At 38.2% G+C, this 15,766-nt stretch overlaps 1 protein-coding gene across 1 annotated transcript in view; it reads right to left on the reverse strand.

Moving 5' to 3' along the window:
• Window positions 1-554: 554 nt before the first annotated feature.
• The window catches only part of SLC17A8 (solute carrier family 17 member 8), a 29,908-nt gene continuing 14,696 nt past the window's right edge, over window positions 555-15,766 (reverse strand). The window contains exons 4-12 of the mRNA XM_013182552.3: window positions 14,205-14,319; window positions 13,650-13,737; window positions 10,908-10,994; window positions 10,003-10,142; window positions 8,233-8,382; window positions 7,284-7,416; window positions 5,832-5,942; window positions 4,322-4,449; window positions 555-3,670 (exon numbers count right to left, since the gene is read on the reverse strand). Of these exons, the coding sequence (XP_013038006.2) occupies window positions 3,332-3,670; window positions 4,322-4,449; window positions 5,832-5,942; window positions 7,284-7,416; window positions 8,233-8,382; window positions 10,003-10,142; window positions 10,908-10,994; window positions 13,650-13,737; window positions 14,205-14,319 (1,291 nt within the window). The 3' untranslated portion in view covers window positions 555-3,331. The remainder of the gene's footprint in view (window positions 3,671-4,321; window positions 4,450-5,831; window positions 5,943-7,283; window positions 7,417-8,232; window positions 8,383-10,002; window positions 10,143-10,907; window positions 10,995-13,649; window positions 13,738-14,204; window positions 14,320-15,766) is intronic.

Below are 15,766 nucleotides of genomic sequence, written 5' to 3' on the forward strand. Positions count from 1 at the left end.
TCTACTCAAATTATTATTTTGTGGCCTGTCTATTTTGCCGTTTGACATTGAGGAGGGATGTATCTTCCTCTAGCTTGATTCAGATCTCTTTTCTGATATAAACCAAATCTTTCTTCCTTCTACAATCAGAAAACTATTTTCAAATCAAACACTGAGTTTACTAGTGCTGTTTTATATTTGAAAATGTGAAGAAGCAATTTTTGACATGGGGAAAGAAAAATCTGCAAATAATGCAATAACTGAATTTTAATCAAAATAATATTTCTTAGAAAAAATCATTTGGGTTATTTGCATCCATTAACATTAGAGCTGCAACTTTTTAGGAGTCAGCTTAGGGTTATGTCAGTTGTTTTCCTGGTTCCTTAAATGTTTCAAATTCTAACATATTTTAAGAAGACAGTTTTAGCAGAAACACCCTCAGTGACTGTGTTCTCTCAGATCACACAAGAGAAGACTCTTGAAGCAGATTGAAGATAAAGAGATCCAGTAATCCTGGAGTTGTGAAGCCTATTTAATCTCAATAAATTGGCTTCATTCTTGGTCATACAGTAATGTGGAAGCCACAAAGTAGATCAAACAGTTGATTAAGTAACAAAGATTTCCAGGAAAGAAAAGTAACTTCAACCGGTGCTGGTGTTTACAGTTTATGCAATACAACAGAAAATTTTAAAGCAGATGAAAAGGAAAGGGAGAAGGCCCAAATATCTGAATGTGATTTCCGGAAAGCCGTAGCTTTGCAATACATAAATAACTTCAGCTTCTCAGACATAATACTGTGCCTGTGGAAGTTACGTTTAGAAAATAAAGTGCTTATATGCAAAAGCTTGTTCAAAATTTTTTGAACCATTTCTTTCAAGGTTTTAAGTAATGCTCAACTATTCAATGAAGTCAAACATTTTCTGAACTAAATCAGTGTGGTCTGTTTGTGGATATGAAATGATTCTTCCACGCTGTACCAAGTGTCACTTCTGACAGCTGTGATGCATATCTATGTCAGCAAGAAATAGCAGCTACACTGACCACAGAGGCAACCGAGCTCTCATGTTTGGCTATTTCTGAAATTTTCAGGATGTTTGTAATTCTTTGTCATAATAAAAACATTCACTCACTTTGTGTTCCTCCTAGTGAAACAGTAGTGTTAGCCCTCTTTATTACTTGAAAAATCATTGTGTGGTCTTCTCTTACTAAAGCTAGTTGATTCTCTTCCTCTTTCCTCTCTGCCAGATTATAGTTAAATTCTTATATTAAATCCTTTCATAATGCTGTTTTCCAGATAAAGAGTTCCTGTAGTAACTACGTATAACATGATTGAAGAAGGAAGGAGAAGCTGTCTGTTTTGTGCATATGCAAAGAAGTGGCCTTCTTTTTATCACAAGATGTGATGGATGTTGCAACCTAGTTTGACATCAGCTGGTCCAGCTTTTTTGATATACCGGTGAGAGCATTTGTCCGCCTCCTGCCACTTAAATCCCCAAATGTTGAGTATCACCTGCAAGAAAGATTATATTTTCCTGTATCTGTTCTAAAAGTCAATAGTGAAATAAACAACTCTAGTCTAAACTGAAGTGTAAAATTTTGAATAAATATCTATATATATATTTGAAGAGGCTTATTAATAAACCGCATTGTGTCGAGGTAGGATTGCACTGTACCATAACAATGCTCATATAATTAAATTAACTGATAATACCAATTAAAAATCCTCATCGAAATGACATTAGACATGCCTTCACCTCACTTTACTTCTCATCCATATATACTGTTGTAGATTGGATTTTGCTGGGTAGGAAATGAAGGAGTGATATATAAAGAGAATTCACTAACTTCCCAATCTCCGTGTTTAGTTACATTTGTAGGGAATATAAATCATCCACAGATTCAAATGAATGTACAAGTGTAATTCCACTCATAGTATTCAATTGTGCTTCAACAAAACAGCAAAATGAATATTAGAAATATTCTCATCTTGTGTGCATCACAGTGGCTATATACGGTACATGAGAACAATAATAATGAAATATCACAAAGCACATCATAGACTAGACAGAATCGCTTTCACTTGATTTAATGAGGCAACAATAATAATGTAAGACAATTTAAATCATATCTTACTGAAATTCTCCATTCTGAAATGAATAGTAATGCCACAGTGGGTCTCTGAGTTGCAGCTAACTGTTTGTGATGACACAGCATGCTCCACTGGTTGATTCTAAAACGTGTAGGAAAATGCTAAAGCCACTTTATATTGTAAACCATATACCTATAGCAAAATAAAATTACTTTTAGACACAGATATTCTGTTAACTCTTAGATGGTACAGTGCTTCATTTGTAGCAACAGTGAGACTGTGGCATAGATGAAAAAAAAGTTATAGATCCAGAACTAAAGACTTTACTTGTGTAAGCTCATTTGCCTAAATAAAGATTGTTGGGGTTGACACAGGAACTCTATCATTATAATACTAGAAAAATATATTTAAATGACTTCACAATAATGAATTGAGTGAGAAACCTAATCCCAGCAGGATGATGATTTCCTTTCATAAGGATTAATAATATTACATCACTAATGATGATTTTGTATTCAAAATTATTTCATGCCGGCACAAAATCTTTGGATGGGGACAAATCTCACAAGTATCCATTTTATCTCCTTATCCAGACCCTGTGGACTATCCATATAAAGCAGACTGATGATCAGTTTAAAGGAACTGTTGAAGCAATACTGTGCCGTCTTTGCTATATGTTCCTCTTCCTGTTGTTGAGTGACTATTAGTAATTAATTAGAGCCTCATGTCATAAATCTTTTTTTCCCTCCACTTTGATCTTTTGGCATGAGCTTGCAGTTTGACATGGGTTAAGCAGCTCAAATGCCAACCTACAAGAATCCTAAAAAGGCAAAACAGGGTCCCTCAGGGCAAACTCTCACACTGCTAGAGCCCCAGTAACCACATATATCACTGTGGATCCACCATTTGATATGACATTGTCCTTTCTCTGTTCAGATGAGAAGGTGAGGGCACTCATTGCTCCCACAGTCATAGGCTTCCACCAGGCAGGATCTTTACCAGGGCTGTTCATCTCCTACCAGGCACAGGAGCTTCTCCCAAAGGGATCCAGTGGCAGAGTGAAGACCTAGTGTCACTTCTCTCAGTGCCACTGTTAAATATCTTCTACACTGCTAGAAGGGAATTACCACTCCTTGTGTCTGGCCACAAGGCCAATTTTACACAATTGAATAAGAAAATAAATATGGATACCAGATGATTTGGGGCAGCTAGGCAGAAGGGGAGATGGGACTAGCTGCTATACAAACCTTACAATTTCAAGTACTATGACAAATCTTGAAAATTTCCATTTTCATAATGGTAAGAAGTCTGTTCTTCCATGTCTTGAGTCATTTGCTTTTGTTTTCTCCATTCCCTTCTCTGTACTTCACTGTTTTGACTGGTAGCACCATACATTTTCTTTGGACTTACAAAAGTTTCATTGTTCATCTCAGTTTCTTCAGCCAGTTCATCTTGATCAATTATGCCACATTTCTCTTCATTGAGATTTTCAGGGTCAGCCCATTCCTGCTTCTCCCCAGAAGCAAAGATAGCATAGAATATCACTCCACTGTAATGCACCAAGGCTGCAATCAGAAAGACGTTTTGCCATTCTTCACGGGTCTGAAAGAACAGTGCAGGTCTCATTAAGTTTGCAGTAAAAAGAAATATTAATGTATGAATTGGACCATGAATTAGCACATACTGAACAATGACTGTGATCATTGTTTGATTCCTGATGTTACAGATAGAAAAATATATGAGATGTATTGTGAAGACTTTTTATTTCATAATAATGGCTAATACAATAGAAAAATGTTGGGTTTTGTTATTTTGGTTTTTGTTTGCTTATATTTTAGCACAGTGAAGTTTATCTCTGCAATGTGAAATATTCATGGAGTTGGAAAAGCTGAGCTCTCACTAAAAACTGAGTTAATCTTAATCGTAAATCAGTGATTGCTTAGGAACCCTACCAGAGTTGCATTGCAGAGGAGTTTCCCAAGTCGGCCCCTTAATCATTTCCTAGTAGAATAGATATATTGCAGAGACTCAGCCTGAGGTGGTATAAAATAATATCTCCCTACACAGATAATTAGTTTTTAATAGCTGAGAATCTGGCCCCTGCACTGTTGTAGAAGTGGACTTTTAAAATAAACAAACAACAACAGAAAGAAGTTGCAGAGATTGATGATGAAATGGGGTTCCCAGAAAGCTTTGAAATGTCTTTTGCTGCATAATGTAATCCTTTTCCTAGAAGACATGGAGAATTGTTACCTTATGTTTTGTCATTGCACCAACAATGAGTGGGCACACCATGCCTGACAGCGTCCCCACGCCATTGGAGATCCCCATCAGAATGCTGGCGTAACGCGGGGCTATGTCCAAGTGATTCACGTTGAATCCTACAACACATAAGAGAAATAGTCAACTTTGTGCTACCAAGCCAACAGGGTTTTCTCCAGCCATTCTGGCTGAACAAGGCTGAAACAGGTAGGAAAACACATATAAGAAGGGTAGTATTTTCTTAGTGATAAAGATGGAAGATACATTGTAACTCTTTTCTCTTTTTCAAACACCCTTTTTTCCCCACCTATGGGGACCATGTTGTATGGAAAATATAGTTTGTCCTTGCTTCTTGGTAGTGGGAAGTCCCATCTTATACTGAAACAATGCACTCAGCAAACATTTTTAATTAGGAAGTGAAAGTCTGATGTTTGTTTGTCTGATGTTTTTAAAAAAGTTTTCTTTTTATTTATGTAGTAGTGTTTTTTAAATACATTTTCCAATTCCTTAAAGAATATTTTAACAACATACTGAAACAAACAAACAAAAAGCCAACAACAAAATCAGGATATAAAACAGTAAGAAAATTAATTACCCTGACTATAGCATATCTTCTGGGTAAATATTTCATTAAGAAATAAAAACAAAGAGTAAAAATCAGCTCAGATAATAATCGTGCGTTAAGTAATGAAAATTAGTCATATGAACCATGGATGATCACAGGAAAGGGTGATGAATTCCAAATTCGTGGGATTAAGTACAGTAAAAAGCTGAGTGCTGGGAAAATTCTACAATAAAAATTGATTGATAGAAATGGCCTGCCAAGCAAAAACCTCATAACTGAGTAGCACAACTATTTCCCATCTGTGTAATCCTGAGAAGACTGAAGACCAGCAGTTATTTTGCTGGTCAGTTTTGTTCATCTCCTTGGCATTTTCCAGCTGGTGGGCTTCCATTTTCATAAGAGTTATGTTATTTTTAATAGCAGAGGTAGTGTTGGAGCTACAAAGTCAGTCTGAGACTGGCAAGCCCCATGCAACTGGCAGAAACAGCTGTTCTGGAGAAGGGGTGGTTATAGGACACAACAGAGGTGGAACTGGCCTAGAAAGAGCAAACTGGCAGCTACAGTTGGCCATGGGGTTGCAACCAGTACCCTTTGAGTAACTATTAATTCCAGAGTAATTCTTTCTCCCTCTTTTAAGAGATACCCTTTATGGAAGGATAAGAGGTGTCCAACACCATAAATAGGCATTAGAAACCAAACAGCACAAAGCTGTTGTAAAATGGAAACAATATAGAGCAGGTTCTTTCAAAAATTCATATTCTACATGCAACATGTTTCATAGATATAGAAATGAATTATTCCTGATCTAGGAAGTAGTAGGGAATACCCCATAAACAGCCATGCTAAGAAGAAACACAATAATAGAAATTATGATAGTGACAACAGTAACATCACTTTTATTATTAATAATAAAATCAATAGTAAGATTATTCTTACCTGAAATTGCAAAGCCACTGAAACCTACTGCTAAAACCAGAAAGGAAATAGCCACACCTTTTGTATGAGAATAGCCAACCACCAAAAGCAAGGTTGCTTCCATTCCAAAGCCTTCAAATTAAACACATGGGAATAAATTACATTCTAATTGCTGTTAGTCACAGAGATACCATTAAGGTCTAGCCAAAATAGTAGCTTAATATGACTCAAAGTTCTGTCATATCTTAAAGCTATTCTTGAATATACTTGGCAGCCTTGTGGATTCACAGGAACATTTAAATATTTATTGTTGAGAATATACTTGCAGGAATATTTTAATTTTTTTTCTTTTTGTTCAGAATATACTTTTTACTCCCTGTTGTTGTATAAATGACCCAAGGAACAGGGGAAGTTAATTCATCGAGCAGTAAAGAGAAACAATGAAAAAGTGATTCTGTGAAAAGCAATGTAAAATTCACAGAACAAAATACATGACAGGGTAAGGAGAAAAATACATTTTGCCTTCAATTTCTTATGGCTGTAGTGATGTGACAAGTTCTTGGCAGATGGAACAAAAGAGTATTTTTCAGATAAGTGTTTCATCAAGACAATAGGACATGCCTGGGTGTCACAGGCAACTTCTAGTCTCTGGCATTACTGGAAATTATCATTTTCTAACATGTAACATTATGGTCCTTCTGTTTATTTTTTTTGAGTGACCCTGAAAGTACTCCCTGAAAATACAATGAATAAATAGAAGATGAGAATTCTTTGTGAAGATGTATAGCCAAACTGTGTGCATCTCTGACTGCAGGCATCTCTATTTCAGGGAGCCTGTGCCATCCATAAATAATGTAAGCCAGGATCTGGCACAGGAGCATGACTCCACAGGCTATCTGGCTTCAAATTTTTGCTCTAATTTAGTATATCCCAGTTACATGCAGATGTCATTGATTTTTCAGTTCTAGTGACTAAACTAGAAATAAATTATTTTGTGCTGAGTAAAAATGAGTCAGTCCATCCCCCACTTTTCTTTTACATGACATCTCCAGCCTAAATTTGTCAGTGGGCTCCGCTGGAAGTAGCACACAGGAACACAGCCAGTTAATGCAAAGCTGTATCCACTGGGAAGGGGTCTCTCCAGCACCACAGGACATGGGTAGCTTAGTCAATACAAATTTTCAGAATGAGACCTGTTTTATCACAATCTCATCTGAGCGAGTCCTTATTGCCTTTATAATTATTAACAATGCATCTTGCCTCCTCCCTTTTTAAAAGGATGTGCCTGATGAGTAAGGATTTACAGCATGAGGACATCTAACATCTGCTCTCCATTAAATGTTTCAGATTAATCAACTGCAAAAGTAAACTAGAATTTTTTCTCTTATTACAATAAAATGTGGACCAAACTATGATATCTGCATCAGGTGCAGCACACAACTGTAATATTGTATTTTCAGAATCCAGTAGTACCTCCACAATTCATGACCTTCCTTACAGTGGTAGTGGTTAAAATCTTCCTGCTCCGTAAGAAGTCAGCTAGCTGCCCTCCAATGGGTACGATGATTGTCATGACCATGTGGGGAACTGCAGACAAAAGGCCAACCTGCAATTAGACAAACGAGTGTTTACTGCTGATATACTTCCTCAGGATTTAGGGGGAAAAGATCAAGAACTGTATCTCTTTTCTTCACCTTTTTTTTTCTTCCCCTCTCAGACACATTTTTAGCATGAATCTTTGTGTGGATTATGGACCCTTCCTCCAAGAGGACCTGCAAACAAAATCTGGGTGACCTTAGGCTACCTTTATCCCAGCTTTAAGGATTTCTAGGAGCTTGAGAGACTCCAGCATGCTCCCATCCAGGTAGTACCAGCTTTTCTCCCAGGTATTTCCCAGCTCTGAGTCCTCGTGCCTATGCAACGGACACAGGAAAAGGACCCAAGCTATAATAAAAAGAAAGAAGAGAAGTCTGTCTAAAAAGTCTGGAGCTGGTGCTCCAAAGGAGTTTTTCCTCTTTCCAACGACCAGCAAAGGAGCACAAGTCTGCTTTAATTTAGCTAGTTAGAGTAGATGCCCAAAGCAGGGTGATGTGAATACCTCCTCTTGGCCCAGGAGGAGAAGCCAGAGCAGAAGTGAAAATCTGGCAGGTAACACTAAACAAAATGTGCATTTCTCTTTACTTACCTGTTGTTTTTGATTATGTGTTTCTTTTTTATCAATGAAAGTAACTTTCCTGTTCTTTCTTTTTGTTAACAATTTGATATTAGCAAGCTTTCATATCTATCAGATCAGTAAAAGCATGCCATCCCAGCTACTGGGAATAATCTACTGAAATGGCTCAAGAGGGATCTGGAGATCCTCAAGCACTCTGGATCTCCTGTGGTGGGGTCTGAAGGTCACTGCTTCGTCTCAGATGTTTACCTTGCTTATTGCAAATCCAAAGACCTCTTCAAAGTAAGCAGGCTGACTTATAAGGAGCAAATAAAAGGTCCAGCTTCTGCAAAAGTTCGCCACAATGATTGCATAAACTGGCATTGAAGTGAAAAATCTTTTCCAGGGAGTACTAAATTTCTAGGAAAAACAAAAAAACAACAACAACAAAAAAGGCATTTTTGAGTAGGCATAAGGCAGAATGAAGAGATGAGTATCTTTTATTATCAGGACTATTCAGTATATTGCATCCAATTTACAACAAAAAATGGATGAAAAGATATGTCCTGAATTAGTGGTTAAAGAGAGGCAGAGAAACTTTCTTGGAATAGATAAGATTTTTAGGATTACTACTGTACTATTATTGCTGTTTACTGAAATTACAAATGGTCATCTGAAATCCCATAGCTGGGATAACAGGATCAATCAGAGTCAAAGAAAACTAGATAAAATATTGTGCTGTTCCCAACTCTTTGATATAATGAGGTTTGAGACATTCCAGCAAACAGATTATGAAAAAAGTATTTTCCAAGCTAAAAAACACCTGCTAGCACAGCAGCAGGCAGCTTCAACCTATTTCATTTAATTCAGCAAAAAAAGTCTGTGGCAGAGCATTTAATTTATATAACTTCTTTTTGGCGTTTCCAGTTTCTATTTATGCTTCAGTATTCCATACAGCAGGAAAAAACAAAAATGAAAACAAACAAATAAACAAAAAAAAAAACCACTTCAGATTTCACTTGAAATAGAATTGAAACCAGAAGGTAAACCAAGTAACTATGGCAATACACATTAGTATTCATCTTTCATTAAAATTGTAGTTGTGTTCTACAAGCAACCGTCTGCCTGCAGACATGTATGAACACATGATGGTGCTACTAGTGTCCTCTGCAGTAAAACCACTGTACAGCAAGAGCAAAAGCATGACCGGGAACACGTGTGTGTCTCCAAACAAAACCTGAGTAACTTCAGCCAATTTTCAGGAGCATGCCCAAAAGGAGTCTGATACTTCATACTTTCACCAAGACTGTTATCCAAAACATGTAGAGGAAAGAGTTTGGAGTTATTTTTTTTCATAATGTTCAAGACTAAAAGCCAAGAAGGGAATGTATATCAAGAAATATCTTTGGTTTTAACATCTAGCAAAAAAGTGTAACCTAAAGGAACGGAGAGAATTGTGATAGGAAAATAGGATTTTGCTTTTAAGTTGGCAGGATCTTCCAGGATCCTCTTGGAGAGAGAAGTCTTAAAATAATGCACTGAGGTACTGTGAGAGAGAGCAGGGCAGAAATCCTGATCTGAGCTCTCGGAATTTCAATCATCCTTGGCAGGAGCCCAAAAGGCAGATGGATAATTTAACAACTGGATTCAGCTTCTTATTTAGGTCTTTCCATAAGCTTTTTTTTTTTTAAACAAACCTGGTAATTTTTTTATTTTTATTTTTAACTAACCTGGTGATTACTCAAGATCAGGAGATCAGAGTGCGTTGTTCCCTGCTCTCCCCACTCCTTTCCCCTCCCTAGATCGGGTGTGCTCTATAAGTCAAGAGATGAAACAGCACTACATGTTTTGCCTGTTGCTGAACTTCTCCAGCTGCATGAGCTTGATCCTGCAGATTTCATAAGATGAAAAGCCCCTAAATATCAACACAAATAGCTTTGCTGTTCTTATGAAGCTAACAGTATCCATCCCATTATACGCTAGCATTGTGCAAAGTGCTCATAAATTATAATCAGCCACTAAAAAGCTTTTTTTACTTACGTTTGCACTAGCTAGGTTAGCTCCTTCTCCAATACTTGTTTCTATATATATTCTTTCTTCACTGGTTATTGTTGGATGTGCAGCAGGGCTCTCATAGGCATGAAGCAGCCAGAACAAGTACCAAACTATCCCAAACATTCCTGGAGAGGCAGGAAAAGCAAAGCTTGGTTTTAAAAGCTAATAAAGTCATACTTCAATATCTACAGGCCTTGAAGTTTGTTTCAAGAGCCAAGTAAACCAAGTCTGCATAGAAAATATGCTAAAGGAAGGAAGAAAAAATGATTCCCAACTCTGTGTATATTGTATGTCATTTGAGTATTCTGTCACTCATGTGACGTGGTACATATGGGACAGAGAAAAGGCAGAAGCAAAGTTTCATGTGGGACCAGGAGTAGGAACTAAACAGATTCATCTTAACATTGTCACACTCTGCATACAAAGACTTCACAATCAGATTTCAATGGCAAATCTTATGGTGCATTCTGTGTCTCCAGAGAAGACAGAGAAAACCCACCTCAGCCAGATGGGGCAGATTTCTCAGAGCAGAAGGTTTCAGAGGCATTAGGCTCCCTGCTGGCAGCACATGCTGCCCCACACGCTGTAGCATGTGCTCTGGGACACGAAACACTTGAGTGTTTGTGCTGTGGAGCAACCTGCACAACTGCATCCAGTTCTGTCACTGGGTGACCATGGGCTGTAGTCTGGCCTTTAGAATTTTAAAACATGCTACAATATACTACAAAACAAAAGTTTTAGAAGCTGCAATAAGTAGAGAATAAAGTGGAAGACCCATTTGTAACCACTTCACTCCCCAGAATGATTTTGATTCATACCCTATACATAGACTTAATAAAACTGCTGGCAGTACCAGTCTAGGAGAAGAGATCCTTTGTTAAGCAACTCACCATAAATATAAAAGACTGATGACCATCCTATATACTGTACTAGCACACCTGCCAATGGCATGGCGACCACTGCACCTGCATAAGACCCTGAGGAGAAAAAGGGTGAAGAAGACATGTCAGCAAAGATAGATGAGCCCAGTCTTCACTATAGCCAGTATAGGCAGGTGCACACAGGGGCAGAACTGGAGGGATGCTTCTGTTTGAGCAGCATCTTGTTTTCTTTTGAACATACATGATAGGATATGTGATAGAACTGTGAAATTTTGCTTGGGATGGTGAAAAGGACTCGCCCTCAGTGGGATGGGATCACCCAGCTCATTTTGCAGCTAGAAGGGCTGTGTCTGTAAAATGGGTAAATGGGATTCACAAAGCTGACAGTGTTGGCGTACAACCATTCAGGCATGTTTTATAAGCTCAAGAGGGGAGTCCCTCCTAACCCTGTGGCACAGAAGGTAAAGTCCAGAGGAGCCAGTGGCCCAAGTTTCAAAAGCCTTCTTGGTGTCCAGAAATCCCAATGGCTGCAGATATGCCGAGAAGCTTGTATTGTGGCTCTAGTCCCACCACCTAACAAGCACCATGAGTGGCGGGAGTGTTCAGACCAACCATGAGTCTGTTTAACCATGTTTAGTTCATGTCAGCAGCATGGACAAACAGCTGGAATATATAGCCAAATATTGTCAGGAAAAAGAAAAAAAAAAAAAGATAAAAAAGTGGGCTGTGCCAAGGTTTTCAGATTGGGAAATATGTAAAATTGGTGAAACATATTGCTGAGTGACTTGCAGAAAGTGCTGAGTATTTAAATGTTTGGCAAGGAATTTCCATGAAGATCCAAAGGTGAATTTATGTAATCTGGACATTTGATTTCAGTTCAAAACAATGCCAGTGGCTTCACATATGAGACATATTGCTTTGAATTATTCCAGAGAATCAGATAGTTGTGTTTTTGACATTATTACGTGCTTTGTTAATGAACACTTTTAACCTAAAACTGCTGGCAAATGCAGAGGAACACCTCAGTCTGTTCTTCAGCAAATACTTCTCTGCAATCAGAAGTGACCCTTCTCCTTTGTCTCTGTGTAAGTCAGTGTTCTTGCAGCAGTAGCAAAGCCCCAGGCAAGAAAATAGAGAATCAGGGAATGTGTTTCCTAATTTTTTCATTGTTCCTCTTCACCTTTCAAGTGTAAGAATTGGTGCTCTGTAGAAACTGAAATGGGTGCTGAGCTACAAGGTAGATCTTTCTCTACCCAGTGCTAGGAATTCAGCATTGAGGGTGGAGGGTTTTCTTTGGTCTGTTCTTATGCAGTAATTTGAAACCCGTAAATAATCGCTATATCCCGGAGTCATTTGTAGAAAAATAAAATTCCCACAGTATTAAAGAAGGCTTTTTTTCACATTTTACTCTTCTTTTTACCTTTCCACATGTATTTTAGTGCCGTATTTTCCCAAGACTTCCAGTTCCCCTGCTAATGGACAGACTGTTTTTTCCTGTGACTCTTACATTTTCTATTGAATATCATCTCTAACAGACATTTATCTACAGGTGGCTTTATCCTACCACCTACATTTGTTTTTATTGTTTTCTACTCCTCCATTCTGACCTGCTCACTCTTCAAAATATCACTGTTTCTGTTTTTTGTTCAGTATTATTAGACGCTGGCTCACCTGTCCAATTTCACTTTTACAAATGGGAAAGGACACCAAATACAGATGATGAGTGTGTCTTAGAGGATGAGAAATGACAGACTGAATTAATGAGTAGTGCCTTTTCCATCACTCCCAACACAGCTCATCTGAAATTGCAGCAGAAACATTTCAGCTCTGTACTCCACATGTCTGGACCTTTTAGGGTGAGAGTGGAAGGAGTACATTTTGTTTATGCTTTATCTTCCTCCCATGTAGCCATCTACACAAATCTAGCCTGGAGTCAATGAAGAGATACTAGCATTCACAGTTTTCTCTGGAATTAGCAGCCAGACAGGCTCACCAAAAGAAGAAATGAAAGGGCCAGTAAGGTGTGAGAGTCACAGTCATTTTTTCTAGCAAGACAATGTGGTGGTGCAGAGTGACCTGCAGCATCTCTTTTCAAAAATTGCTACCCAAGGAATGGAATTAAAAGAAGAAAAAAAAAATTACTTTTTGTAGCATGGCTGTGACCAAAAAGAGAGTATCCTTGAAGAACAAGGTGTAAACCTCAGTATTTTTCCTGCTCCCTGTTCCATAACAAGGTTTATGGCTCTTGCCAGAGGCTAGAAAGATTCCAAAAGGAATGAAAGAATTTGATTTCTCCCATCTTTCCACTGGGTTCCTCTCCCCAGAGTCTTCTCAAACTTCCCACCAACCATCTTCTAGAAAGTTGGCTGTCAACATTAGAAAGGAACCCAGTAAGCAGAGCAAAGTACAAGCCTGACCAAGTCCTCAAGTCCTTTAAAATAATCATTAAGTGCATACTTGATTAGAAGAGTCAATCCAATACATATAACAAATACAATCCCTGAAGTAATTTCTCTCATCTGACATCTCTAGACTTGTTTTACTTTACTATTGGAGTCATTTTGAGGATTGGTTTTAAATAATAAAGGGGGTACATTAAAAAAAAAAGAAAAAAGACTCGTTCCTGAGCTCAGAGTGCAAGCTAATGTGGCCATGGGCAGATGCAGCAAAAGGCAGAGGGTTCGCATTTCTCTTGTAAATCATAAAATGACTAAAATATACGTCTATATACTTGCAAACCTATCAACTTACCACAGAATGATGTGGTTGCCAACCTGCTTCTCTCCAGTGGAGGAGCCCACTTACTCCACATCCCATGGCAGGCTGGGTAGGTGACACCCTGTTAGACATTTCACACATCATATGATTTGCTTTCACTGCATTTCTACTTCAAGCAGTTGCTGACACTGTCAACCTGTCTAACTGTTTGTCACCATGGAACTATGTAGAAATGGTTAAGTAAGTCTGGAAGACCTTCATTTTTGCAGTATGAAGATGGTAAACTTACTTGAATAACAAGTCAAATGGTAAGGTGTGCTCGGGTAAAAATGCTGTTTAACATATGCCATGGATGGCACAAATATTCTAAGCTAGATAAAATTCCAGCACTATAAACCTAAACTCTTTATCTCCTTTTAAGATAAACTTAAAAATATAAATTAGCATGATTTTAAAATATCATCCTAAAAATACCAATGGAAAAAATGAGTACCAAGTAAAACTGCAGAGAGATCAGAAAACCTGACCAAAATTTTTATAATGTTTTAGAACCAAATCTCCCAAAACAAAAGTGGTGAGTGTTCCTACCTCCACCAGACCTTGCAGAATTCTTACAAACATCACACAGCCATAATGTACTCTTGCTGCAGAAGGGATGAACATGTTCAGTGTAGATGTTAGAAAAATAGCTGCTCCAAATACCCTTTGGGAAAAAAAAAAAAAAGGTAGCAATAGAAGAGAATATAGTTATTATCTACTTTTCAGACTGTACTTAGGTTCAGTCTCAAAGACAATCTCACTGCTGCCCACCAAGTCATAAGCCGTTTTATTATTAAAAGGGGGTAAGTCCCCATAATGTCAATGCATTTTTTCCCTGAATGAAAGAGGAGTTTAATGTACACAGAAACAAAGATTCTGAGTTTGTTTGTTTGCTTTTTCTTTATATCAGAGAACTAGGCATGGGTGTTTTTATGCCACCAGCTGGTAGCTAAGCTGTTTATATGAGACCTGAACTGTGAGAAGCACATCTATCCTTGAAAGTACTTGAATTCAGTTATATCAGTAGGGTTTAACTTAAATCAAGTAAAGCCTAATGTAAGTGCCTTTCAGAAATATGTGAGTGTGCTGATTATTTTCACTTCCTGCTGCTAAAACATAGAACAGAACAGTTTAAGATTAACTCCTTTCCAACATTAGTTCTCTAAATAATAGCAGCAAGTGTCCTTTGTAACTATGGCATAGAAGAGATGTTTCTACAAGAGGGTTTCTATGAAAACCATGATATAAATATTTTGTTATCCTGCTCAGGAAGAGCACTTCCTAGAGCTGGGTACAAGTCTAAATGCCCCTGAAGCCTATAGCTTTTGGGAAATCATTTGCAGTTTTCCAGGTATTATCACCCATTAGAGAAACAGGCAGCAGAAACCTCTGTGTGGTAGTTATAGATCTGAGCAGCATCACTGAAACTCCAGGACAGTCAGAGGCCCTGGGATGACACTCAGAGCTGAGTCTACCTCGTTTACCACAGTCTGTGGGAGCTCTCCCCGCACGGACTTGGGGTTTCCTAAGTTTAGCCAAAGAGTGGTGCACACTTACTGCATTGTGTCAATAATAAACCATAGTGACAATAGACATGATGGACAGCTGGGACACAGGGAAGTCATTGCAGTATGAGATGGGCTGCAGGCTTGCCAGGCACCGATGCTGAAGCGCAAGGAAAAAGCATCCCTGGGTGCCCACTTATGTTCCCTTATATAGTTCATAAAAGGACATCTGGAGAGCTGGGGCTGTTGCACCATGGAAAACACCACTGGAAACCAAGAAAGAGACTGAGAACAACCTTTTGGAACAACCATTTAAATTAATACCATTAGGAATTTTGAGCTATATTTGATTTATTAGAATCATAGAATCATAGAATATCCCAAGTTGGAAGGGACCCATAAGGATTTCATATATATTCACACCTGGCTGACTGAAGGCTTGGTTTCCCTTCTGTACCACAAATGGTCTTCAAAAGCTGTGTCACACACTCTGAATATCAAGAGTTCATGACTCTAGCATCTGTGGAAGCTGATATACAGGAGGATCCCCTCTTAGATCCTGTTACAGAACTGAAAACTATCAGAACCAGCAGAAAGGGTTCTCCA

This window comes from Anser cygnoides, chromosome 1 (assembly GCF_040182565.1).
Source record: "Anser cygnoides isolate HZ-2024a breed goose chromosome 1, Taihu_goose_T2T_genome, whole genome shotgun sequence".
NCBI lineage: Eukaryota > Metazoa > Chordata > Aves > Anseriformes > Anatidae > Anser > Anser cygnoides.